Source organism: Heliangelus exortis, chromosome 3 (assembly GCF_036169615.1).
Source record: "Heliangelus exortis chromosome 3, bHelExo1.hap1, whole genome shotgun sequence".
NCBI lineage: Eukaryota > Metazoa > Chordata > Aves > Apodiformes > Trochilidae > Heliangelus > Heliangelus exortis.
This window is the reverse complement of record NC_092424.1, coordinates 42,246,804-42,259,010: the sequence shown is the minus strand read 5'-3', so window position 1 is coordinate 42,259,010 and position 12,207 is coordinate 42,246,804. Positions and strand designations below refer to the sequence as shown.

Sequence of the window (12,207 nt, the reverse complement as noted above, 5' to 3'; positions counted from 1 at the left end):
TTTCCCCCAGGTTACTTTTAAAGCAAGCTGCTGTATGGTGAAAGGAGTGCTTGCAACAGCACAAGAAGGTGTGTAAGTGAGTTGCCTGGTGGTAAGGAGAGAAAGAGGGGAGACTGCCTTTTCCTGGCACTCCCACGGTGTTTATGAAGCTAACATTTTCTTGTGCTCGGCACTTTGATATAATGGGCTGTTTCACCACTAAAGAGGTTGCATCATGAATGAATGAGGTAGAAGTGTGGGAGCAAGGAAGTGTCTTCACTGATTTCTCTTGAGGAAATGGAGGCTCAGAGAATAAGACTTGCCCAAGAGTAAAAAGGCTGACTTGCCAAGAGCCAAATTCCAGTCTCCTGAATCACAGCGTAGTGCCTTATGCACAAGACCAACCTTTCTCTATTAGCATTTCCTTTCTCTCCGCCCTCTGTTGAGGGGAGGCACCATGTCATTGTTCTATGTAAAACAAACTTAAAGGCTCCAGCAGAATAGCTTGAGCAACCTTTGAGTTTATCATTAATCTGGAAGCCATGACTTTTCTTCTAGTGGCTTCTGCATTATAACCTTCCTCGGGACCAATAATCATAAAAGCTTTAACTGTCAAAAGCCCTGACAGCGTTTAAATAAGTGGCCTCTGAGATTAAAAAAAGCATTCTTCAAACAACAAAAGGTTTCTTAAAGTATAGAGAATCGGAAATTACTAACCAGGGGAGTGTGTGAGGCTTGAGATGCTGTAGGCAAGAGAACAGGACTTTTAACTTCATTCCGTAAGAATGAGAGAAGTGAATTATTTTATTACTCTCATTTTCATTCCTAGTACGGTGAACCTTATTAGGAGAGCGATATTCTAAAACTACTTCATTGGCTGCTTAACCAGGCCAGTGACAAGCAGCTTATCTTTGATCTATGCCAGATAGCTGGGAACAGGAAATAAAGACTTAACAGTTTGCCTGCACTGCTGCTCTATGGCAGCAGGCTATGTCAGACTGTATTGGGCAATGCTTGTGCTAAGCACCACTAAAGAGCCGGGTGATCTTAGGCTTGATGAATATGATGTCAAACACTCAGCCTTTTGTTGTAGGAAGTTTTTGGTGGTGTTTTTGTTTTGTTTTGTTTCTCCTGCCTCTCTACCCTTTCCTCATCTTGCTTTTACTGTAGATTCCACGCTATGTTAATGTTACCTGTATTAGTACAGCAGCCAGCAAAGAGCAGGGGGGAGGACTTGTCTTTGGACGTGGTAACTGGAGAAAAATGGCATCTTAAACTACTTGATTTAACTGGAAGACAGGAAGTGAAGTACTGGATCAAACTGGTCTAAGAACCCTGGTATCTTGCCTCTGGCTATAGCCAAAGTCAGCTGACAAAAATAATAGTGATGCACCTGGCTTTGGTTATGCAATGCTATGGGAGGGGAATTCCGTCCTGCTTTTTGCAAAGATCTGCATATGCCCAAAGTTATGACATGTTCTTACACTTCATGCCAGCTGCTGACCAGATTTCTGTACATGCCAGTGCTATACAGCAATTCTCTAGTTTCATATCACTCTTGGGGTAACATCCTTATGCCATAAATTCAAGTTGTAGCAACACAAAACTGCATACAGGATAGTCACAGAAATAGAGGGATTTGTCTACATGCTTGCTTGGTTTTGAGCGAGGCCTCTAATTTGCTTAGATTTTTGCCTTTTACTTGGGAAGGTGTCTCTGTATAACTTGTCCTAGTTTAGGAACACGGATATATTCTAGTACAGCAATGCTGGACTTAAACTAAAAGATCACTTTGTCCCACTGCTGTGCTTTTCCTGGGTCATGGTCTTATGGCTACTGCAGGAGAGAGAAAAGCTCTGGAGAAAATTTCTCCACTCACACTAATTCTTCCAATAACTTTGTGTTAAAGGACTTCCTGATCCAGCTCTATACTCTGTGTGTTCAGATGGAAGTATATTTTTATACTTTTTATACTTTTTATACTTTACACAGTAAAACACTTCATAGGGCTGGTTTTCCTCTGATTTTATTATAGGTTGTTTTCATTTTAGGGCAGGAGGAGAGATAAAGTTGAAGTTTTTGGGATACTGTAAGAAGTGCAACCCACTAATCTTTTTCTTGAAAATAATGTCAAGCAGTTTGTTGGATGGACATGTTGTTGGTTGCATGTGAAATACTCTCAATTTCTAACATGCAGTCTTAAGGATGATCATCTTTGAGTAGCCTGTTCCTGCAAGCCCTAAGAGAGTTCAAAAGAGCTGGGGAAAAAATAGGGAATGTTTATTTGATGTTTTAGTCATCACATATTGGTAGTGCCTGGAATATCATCCTTAATTTCACATCAGTTTAGACTACGTATCATGCAGTAACATTTTCCTTCTGAAGAAAAGAGTGGAGACTTCTGTTTTCATCCACAGAGTTTCCCAGGTGCCTCATTGTGTGTCTATTCAGTAGCGTCATGGACTGGAGGAGTATAGGGAAATCAGGAATATAAATAGGGATAAGAAAGCACCTAAATTTGTTCCTTCCTGAAAGGCCAGAGTTTACTTTCTTAGATTTTGCAAACCAGAAGATTAGAAAGGAAAAGTGTTTAGTTGCTTCGTATGCCTGTAATGATAGCTTGCTTTAAAACCAACACTCACCTCTAGGCTCCAGCTCCTAGGTTAATATTTGCTGGGGCTTTTTTAGCTAGCTGAGAAGAGTAGCACCCCTTTCCCTTTAAAAATCTTGTCAGGATACCTCCTGTAGCCTGCAGGGATGCCCTCAAATTGAGAGCATTTCTCAAGCTATTGAACCTTGGGAATGAAGGCTGGCCAAAACTGTTGTGCTACAGCTGGGGAATGAATTTTAAAAAAACAAAGTAGCTTCTAATATTAGATGCTCATAAGCTAAATGTGTTTGGATGTGGGCACTCAAGGGGGAGAAATCACTCCCATGTGTTTTTCAACTTGATGCTTTGATGCTGGCTTTACCAGCACAAGCAGTAAGATGCTGAGCTCTGAGAATCCTCTGTGTTATCATGCCATCTCACTGGCATCTTCCAACTCCATCACTAAAAATGCAAGAACTCTGACCTCAGACTTGAAGAATGTTTTGTCCGAGGTCTGTTGGTCCATGCGTGTTTGGGGTTACGTGTCTGTTTTTGTAAAGTCTGCTTGATTTATAATACTAGAACCACTTTCATGCTTCATTTTGCATCATCAGTGTAAAACATCCAAGCAATCCACAAGTACATAAAGATCTAGCCCTAGTTTCTCATAGTTTTCGGGCACTGCCGGTTTTTACCTTTCTTGGTTTTGTTTTGTTTTTTAATAGGAAAGAAAATGAGAAATCATTCTTTTGGCAAGAAATTCACAACTGTACAGTTATTTTAGCGCAACATCTAAATATAATAATATAATTGTTCTTCCCTTTAATCTTCTTAAGCTAGTATCACAGACGTTTTGATTATCCTGTGTGCCCTCCAGGGTGCTTCTGTTCTGATTTCTGTTATAATTTGACAGGGGTGTAACAATCCTACCATATGATGACCTGTGAATCTTCAATAACTAAGGGTTTTCTTCTGTGATGGAGAAAGAGGACTTCCGTTTATAGGAAATATTGTAGAACCAGAAGTGATGATAGTTGGGCAGAATTAAGGTTATCAAGAAAAGTCCTGTTGAGATAGACTACAGAGCAAGAAAAATAACAAGTACTGTTCAGTCTCTTCTGCTTACGTAAATTAGTGAATGGATTAGCAGCTTGTAGAATGGCATTTTCTGCTTGTCTCATTTCTATACATCCCAATAACTTTTTGTTTTAAAAAAGAATAGTGAAGAAAAGTAAAAAAGCCTACCAGTTATGTCCCTTAAGTGCTCTTTGAAGCTTACCTTGCTCTTTTTTTTTTTGTTTTCTTTTTAGGAATACTAACTCATTTAACTGTATTTTTGCAGGTGACAGTATTTTATTCATGGAGTAAAGACTTAGGGAAAAAAAAAAAATGTTGCCAACTGAATGTAATCTTGTACCATAGCTGGGTGTGGGCTTGAGTCCCTCTCTTTACAGGTATGTTTAACCGCCAAAAAATTTATTGTTCCTTACTGCCCCCTCCACCTGACCCAAGTTTGGGGTGGTGGAGTTGTTCCCAGAGCGATCACCCCCTTCACTTGATCCAGCTGCAAGATGTGATTCAAATTTGGGTCTGGAATGCTCTGAAGATGAGGTAGATTTTTCAGCTGACTGTTGTGATTTAGTCATCTTGTTGCTGATGAGTTTTTCCTTGCCTTTAACAAGTACGGTTTTCTGTTTATCTGGGTGTGTTTGGCCACCAAAACCGGAGAAAAACGCGGATAACGAGGTAGCTTGGTCTCTAGAGGCTTGTAGTGAGAGAAAGACAAGTGTAAGAGCTGTGTAGGGTGCTGAAAAGGAGGGTGGAGGGGTGTTAGTCCGTAGGAAAATTAATCGGAACTGCACTTTTTTTTTTTATTTTTACTTCTGGCTACTAAAAAGCAAGGGAGCGAGAGGACAGACCCCTTCACGGCGGGGTAGGGGGTGGCAGTTCCCCTCCGTCCCCTGCAGCTGGAGTTCGGCGGGGAGGGGTCAGGGCAGTGGTCCGGGAGGGGCATTTGTGCTCCAGGGCAGGCGGGGCTGGGCCGAGCCGGGCGGGGCTCGGCGGGGGCGGGCGGAGCCGGGGCTGGGGGCGGCACAGAGCCCGCCTTCCCGCCCGCCGGCCGGGAAAGTCCCCCTAAAAAGGGCGGCGAGTGGGGAGCGGCGGTGAAGGCAGTCGGGGCGGGCGTCGGGCCTGCGTTTCGTCCGTCTGTCTTTCTGTGCGTCTGTCCGAAGTGTGCGGGGCCCGGGCGGGGAGCCCCGCGGCGGCTGTGGGCCAGAGCTGTCAGCATGGCCGGTGAGCGGCAGGACGGGCCCTGGGGGGTGGGTGGTGTGGGGGGACCGGGACCGGGATGGGGAGCGGGGAGCGGTGCCGCTTGTGTCCCGCGGGGCTGCTCCATTGGCCTCGGCGGGGTTCGGGCGGCGGAGCCCACCCACCCTCACCCCCCCCTGAACGCCCTGCTCCGGTCGCTTTCGGTATTGAGCTGCGTCGCTAAAGGAGGAATTGCTGGTTTAGGGGAAATGTGACGTGTCGGCTGGTTCCTCGCTCTGGTCTCTGAAATGGTTTTCTTCTCCTCTTCCACCGTCTGTCCGGGATCACACGTCTTTTTCTGCTAGGGACGCGTTTTAAAGTAAATCGGGAGGATTTTCGATAAACAGGAAGGTGGTGAGAGACTGACACAGGTTGCCCAGAGAAGCTGTGGATGCCCCCTAGGTAGGTTCAAGAGCAGGTTAGATGGGGCTTGGAGCAACTTTGTTTAGTGGAAGGTGTCCCTGCCCATGCAGGGGGGTCGGAACTGGGGGTCCCTTCCAACCCAAACCATTCTGTGATTCTGTTATCTCCCGTTAACTTAAGCAATCAGAGTGAGGTGAGTAACAATGCGGGAAAGGGTGACAATGCTCTCTCCCCATCCTCCCGGCATCTGCTTTTCATATTAAGCCCACATCATGCAGCTTAGTAAGCAGGAAAAAATTAATGCAGAAACATCATTGAGTCGTTCAGATTACTTGCAGCGAGGTTGTATGAGGCTTATTAGGTTCCAGAATGGGTCTTTTAAAGTCTTGCAATGTGTCGTTAAAATGTTTAGGCCTTAAAGAAGCGCACGGGTCTTGTATCTGGGCTAGAGACAGTAATAAGCCAAAGATTCTGTGATGCTCAGGAAGATCCTGTTCACATACAAACTTGGCTGTGAGAATGCAAATGAGGAACTAACAGATGGCACCAATGTAAAGTAACGTAGATAAGGGATCGTGCATCAAGTAATTACAACAAAACGCACAATTAAGTTTCTCTATGCTAAATTATACTGGATTTGTCATCCTTTCAGAAGGTGTTTCTATGGTATCTGAGGTTTTAAAAAAATACCCACAGAAGCTTCACACTTGGCGGCACTAACTAGAGGAGTGTTCCAAAGGAAAGCTGTTTTCCAGCCTCAAAGCTTGGGGCTGTGAGAGCATTCACTTACCACTTAGAAAAGTATAAACTTTCACTCCTTTTAAATACATATGTGTGCTATCAACTGAGAGAGAAGGAAACTGGTTTTGTATGGAAGCATCTTTTAAATGTTACATTGTATTTTAGAGGGGCAAAACTGAAGCAGGAGATGGCACCTTTTTTTTTCCTTTCTTTTTTTTTTTTTTTTTTTTTTTTTTTAAGCATATTAATATACTTTCAGTGTAATTAGGAATAAAGATAAGGAATTTTTCAGTAGAGGAAGTTCATAACTTCCTGGTACCAGCTAGCTTCGTAGTTGGTGCCTTTTTTTTTTTTTTTTTCCTTTTGGTTGCTGTTCTGTAATACAACACCATAGTAAAGAGGAAGTTTGCAAACAATTTTGTATCTCTGTTAGAATCTGTCCAGTTTATGGAGTCCTACTTAGATTTCTGCTTTCTGAAGTTGTGTTTACAGTTTATTGTAGATTGAGCCAGGATGTGTTGTAACATCCACCATGGACTCTTTTGCCTGAGCTGTTGCAGGAGGTTGTAAGCAGATAGATTGTCTGCTCTTGCTTTTCAGAAATGGCTACTGCTGTGGAGGATATATAATATAGTTACAGAGCAGTGACATCAGCGCCAAAGGGCACCACTTCTCTTGTCTGTGTTGCACTGTAGTCGCCTCGGATCATTTGGTTTCGGGTGATACTTTCACATCTTCCTCAAAGAGCCACAACTACGTTTCTGTCACACACAGATGTTGCTGGAGAGTCTGTCCATGGGGCACTCCTAGTTGAGCAAGAAAATTAAAAATGAAGTAGTCTCTCCAGAACCTGCTTATTTTGAGCAAAGGAACACACCAAAATGTAGGAACCCTTGATCCTGTTGTTGCTGTGCTTGGTGGCAGTATGTCACACTTCCTACCTATTGGTGTGTGCCAGAAGCATTAAACCTTAAGCCAGCCCAGTTTTCTCATCATGGAGAGGCCTGACAGAAGTGGTGGTTTGAGTTTTGGGGTTGTCCTTTTGTTTCTTTACATACTTTACATATTGCTCAAGACAGTTGAGAATAAACCAGCCTTCAGTTCTTGAGTGAATGTAAGCTGACTGAACTCTTGGAGCTGTTAATGCTCTCTATTATTTTCCATGCATGTGTTTTTGGGAGACTCAGTCTCCTATATTTTCTTTCAAATTGGTGTGATGATCAGGGCATGGGGTGGGATGGGGGAATAGACAATTTTATAACAGAAAGAATGAGGCAGGTTGTGATATGTAACAAAGTTTCTATTGCTGGCATATGTATAGGCAATTATAGTGCAATTAAACTCTTAAGCACTTAGATGAAGGATTAACAAGATTTTTACTTTTCTTCTATTTCAAATACTTTTCTCAGTAGTTGTGGGCAGGTAGGTGCTATGAGTAGGCATGAACCTCTCTTCCAGAATCAGTGAGAAAGAGTTTGTTTTTTGACCTAAGTCCAATTTGTTTGACAAACACAGCAAGGCCTGAGAGACCTCTCTACATGCCAAGTATAGATTGTGAAGTAGTGGCACCTCACAAGCATGTCACAGGTTGACAGAAATGGGACCTCTGCTTCCCTGCAGTGTGCTGCTAACACCTTTAGTTCACAAACACTTTTTATGTTTTCTCTCTGCAAGAAAACATGACACTGATTGCCATGGTGGAGATGATAAAGTGATTCTTAAATAGAGTGAGAGAGAACCAAGACAAAATGTTGAATCTCTAGAGGCTCCTGCGTCACTGAGCTTTACTTTCCCACAAACGCACCTGCTGCAAGCAGTGGCTTTGCCTTCAATGATATTTGTTTCGACCACAGCCCCGTAAAGATCACTGAGCCCAGAGTTTTAAAATAAAGCACTCTTAATAGGTGAGAAAAAAGTCCTCTTAAGCAAGTATTAATAAAGCATGAGGGGAAATTATTGGTTGAAGCAGAATGAGCAGATTTGAAGTGATTGTCTTCTGTAGTAGTTTCGAACAGCAAGGCTCTGGCTGGGTTTGACAAATACATGTTTGTGGGTGTACTGTGCATCTGGTCAGCAGCTATGTAAGCACGTACATATCCAAAGTGAGATGATTAGTAGGCACTTTGCTGCAATTTTGTCATTATAACATCTAAAATAGATTTTTAATTTAGTAGATGGGTATGTGTCCGTATTTGTGGCAAGTTGTGTTACGTGGGAATGGGAAGGTGAGGTTCTTTTCTCTCCTTGATTACGTGATGGAAATGGGAGGCTGGCTGATGTGCAGCAGTCACTCCTCACTGGTGCAAGAAGTCCTCTGTTTTCTGCTCCACTGGACTGTCCTGGTTAATACGATAGCATAAGAAAATTTAAGTGTGAAAATTCAATAGCCACAAACTGGTGTTTGAGCTTGGTTCTGTAAGAAGTTCATACTCTGTTCTCTTTTTGAAACCAGTTTTACATGATTTCCAGACCTTTTTTGTTATCATGCCTGTCATCCCTCTCTCCCCTTTGCTGATCTTGCCTCTTTTCCAGAGAGAGAAAATGTGCAAAGTTTGTCCAAAGGAGGATTAGATAAGATTTGGGAAGTATCTGGAAAAGTGACCATCCTTCTAAGTAGCTGAATGTAGAGTAGTGGCTTGTGGGTATTTACTATGACAGCTCATGGTCTATTTTCTTGGCACCAAACACAGACTGAAATTGAAATGCATTGTGCCTTTTAAAAAGGCATCCTGGTTTTGAAGCTCCACATGGTGAAGGCAATTCCAGCATTCTCACACTGCCATTCTACAGTTGTCTGTAGGTGTGTTACAGTTCAAATATACATTCAAATAAGACCAACGTGACACCTCAGAGATATAGTGCTTTCCATCCTTCTCTTTCTCTTAATATTTTATCTTTTAGGTTTACAATATTTTCCTACTTTGAGTATGAACTGCTGTAGCACTGGAAATGTTTTGTCATCAACAATCCCCAGGCATAAAGTTCAAGCCTTGTGTTGGCAGATCTACCTAAGTCACTGTAGGTGCAACAAAAGAGAAGATTTTCTTATGAAGTTAAGACTGGAATCCACTTCTTTGCCAAAACTCATATGCTATGGACCTTAGGCAGTATAGACCTGGGGCAAAAAGAAGCAAGGGATCTTCTACCCTTTTACCACTTTCAATATATTTAATAACTATTTTGATTATTATGTTAAAGTCCAAGCACTTTTTTCAGTGCAGTGCCACAGGATATTGCCTCTCATGTTTGTTTGTGATGCTTAGCCTTGCTTGGGTAGGATGCTATTATATGAAGATGACAGAGAGCTCAGTAGACATTTCCATAAGCTATGTTCTTCTGATTGTGCAGCACTGTGATGATTCAACTTCTACAATATTTACTTACCCTCTGTTATTTGTTTTTCACATGCCATCCCACTGTTCTCATTCTTTGATTGACTATCCTGTTGTATGTTCTCAGCAAGATATATTAAATAGCTTGTTACTGTCTGACAATAAAATATTACTTGAAAAGTACTTCTGCTCTTGCTAAGTTAATGTCTTTCTAACACTCCCCCCCACCCCATTTAAGATTCTGCTGTCTCTTACTCTTGTATGTCACTTCTTTTTCCTGAAAATCTTTTTTGAAAGCTGCCCAATGGCTTTTATTGAGGTTTTGTTGTCTGGGGAGGTACTGCAACTGGAAGCTGGCCCCGTGGGAGGTGGGCAGCTCAAGATGTACAATTCAGGACCAGCAATCAGGTTATTTTCTGAGCCCACAGTGATGGTATTCAACTCAGTAGGGTATTTTTTGTACAATTTGCATAGTTTCTGCTTCGCTATATTAGTAACTGTTAGTAAACCAATCAATCCTGAGGAAACATTTTGTTTTCAGAGGACATTTGAGAGACCATAGGACTGACAGAACCTGTACTTTGAGAAGACAACTTTTCCTAAAAATGTGTTATAATGAAAAATATCAACCGTTGCCTCAAGATTATTTGTTTTCTGTTGTGTAAAATCCTCTTTCATCAGACACATACTCTGTAATAGCTAAAAGAAGCTCAATTGTAGGTGAGGTGGAGGGGATGATGTCCTTTGATAATTACTTAGAATTGGTACCTGATGCTTCATCTATTCTCTTCTCTCTCTCTTCACCTTTAATGTGTGCATATACATAGAAATATAGATAGTTTGAGGAGGTAGACCAAGTGGAAAGATGGTAATATCAATCAAGGAGTCTGGATCTTCTAAATCTTACATCTTCTGCTACATGTTAAGCTCCACTGTGTACTAACAGTGAAAATGTTTTGTTTTCAAGGTGGCCCTGAGCCCCACATTGAAATATTTGAACAACCCAGGCAAAGGGGCATGCGTTTCCGATACAAATGTGAGGGAAGATCAGCAGGCAGCATTCCAGGAGAGCACAGTACTGAAAACAATAAGACATTCCCTTCCATACAGGTAAATACCACTTTTATCCATGAATTACCATTGCCCAGATCAACATTGTGCTGTAGCTGTGTTGGACTCAGTGTTGTAAATAAAATTCTTTTCTTTTCATGTTCTGTTATTCTTTCCTTGGCATGCAAATATCGTTGCAACAGAGTGGAAAAAGAGTTTGTTGCTCCTAGTCATTAATGATTTTGCTTCAAATTTACAAGGAGAAGTTGTAGAGGTAGTTAACAAAGTGCCAGTAGAGAGGGAAGTTACTCATTCATTGTCTGGGAACCATTCATTGTTTTTCTGTATGCACATTTGTTCTGACTATTTAGTTATGTGACTTGGGTGAGTTTTTACTGTTTGAACAATGTGAATTTTGGGAGGGCTTTGAAGGAGTTTGCGTACAGAATTTGAAAAGGCTTTGAAAAGCTGCTGGGCGCAACATGAAAGGTACTTTGTACAAGTGAGCTAAGTAAGAAAGTGACTTGCAGCCAGTGGTTTGGTTATTAGGCTCTGCAAAAGAAACTGCTATGAAGTATGTGAAGTCAGAAGGGGATACAGAATTTAAAAATGAGCTGGAGGGGGGAATTATGTGGTCAAAGCACTTGCAATGAAGATGAGTTGGGTGGTTGCATTATGGATAGGTTGGGAAATCCAGAATGAAGGGATTCAGAGTAGCCATAGCAGCTATGATCAAAGTAGGGACAAAGATACAGACAGTAGAGGTGGAATGGGAGCACTTTAGCAGTAGCTTTCGTGTGTGGGACAAAGGAATGTGTCAGAGATCCTGGACAGGTAGGGTAAGGGAGAAGCATTTATGTTCTCCTATTTTAAGGTTAAGTCTCTAGTCTTTCCTTGACCTCTTTCAATTTGGAGAAAATCTTGCAGAGATGAGATTAGAAAAGAAACTTCAAATATAAGTGGCATGTTAGGAGTACTTCCTATCTTGATGTTAGAATGGCCAGGAACAGAGGCTGTGTATCCGTGTTTGCAGTGTGTACAAGTATAAAAAATAGTGGCACTGAAGATGGAGTCTGTGGAATCACAGCAGAGAAACAACAAAGGACATGAAATTAAAAAAAAAAAAAAAAGTTTTAAGCTGAGTTCTTTAGGAAGAGGAAGAGTTTGAGAAAGGTATAATTGGCAGTAGTACGTTGAGCAGCAGAGTGAGCCTCCACTGCATAAAACAACTGTGGAAGCTCATCGAGCCCTGAAGCTAAAATTACTAAAGGAAGAAGCAAATCAGAAGGTCTCCCCCTTGACTATCACAGTGCCAGATTTGTTTCAGGAATGCAGGAAACTGAGATCTTGCCAGATTTTTTTTTTTTTTTTTTTTTTTTTTTGTGCTCTACCAATTGAACAAGGAACTAGGTAGGCTGCTGGCAAGAGTAAATACTTCCAAAGGCTCAGCCTTAAGGCTGTGTCAGAGCACAAGTTGACCAGACAGTATAAGCCCTTAGTTCCTCATAAGCCTAGACTGTGCTGGGCATGAAGGCCAGCCAGAACCCAGAGGTTCAAAAAGGAGATGGAATGTGGTAGGTGACCACATAATCCTGGCCATAGTTTGTTCTTTTTTAAAGGTGACTGTTGATGACAGAGCTGATTGTTACTGATGGCAGGTGATTTCTAGGTGAATTCCTGTCTCCCTGAAGCCTGTAGGAGGCTTTAGTGCTCATTAGTTGCTAGGGGAGTCCCCTCTAGAAAGGGAAACATCAATGAGGATGAGAACAGAGAGGACAGGCAGAGATTAAATTTTGTGGTACAGTTGAGAAGAACAACATCAAGGAGGAGCTGGAGAATCAAAGT

At 41.9% G+C, this 12,207-nt stretch overlaps 1 protein-coding gene across 2 annotated transcripts in view; it reads left to right on the top strand.

Moving 5' to 3' along the window:
- The first annotated feature begins 4,654 nt into the window (after positions 1-4,654).
- REL (REL proto-oncogene, NF-kB subunit) overlaps positions 4,655-12,207 on the top strand; it is a 31,915-nt gene continuing 24,362 nt past the window's right edge. Inside the window, exons 1-2 of one of the 2 annotated variants that reach the window (XM_071740342.1) lie at positions 4,655-4,861; positions 10,280-10,422. In XM_071740342.1, coding sequence (XP_071596443.1) covers positions 4,855-4,861; positions 10,280-10,422 — 150 coding nt within the window. In that variant the 5' untranslated portion in view covers positions 4,655-4,854. Of the gene's footprint in view, positions 4,862-10,279; positions 10,423-12,207 lie in introns of those variants that run through there. The other variant, XM_071740341.1, reaches the window with a different exon arrangement.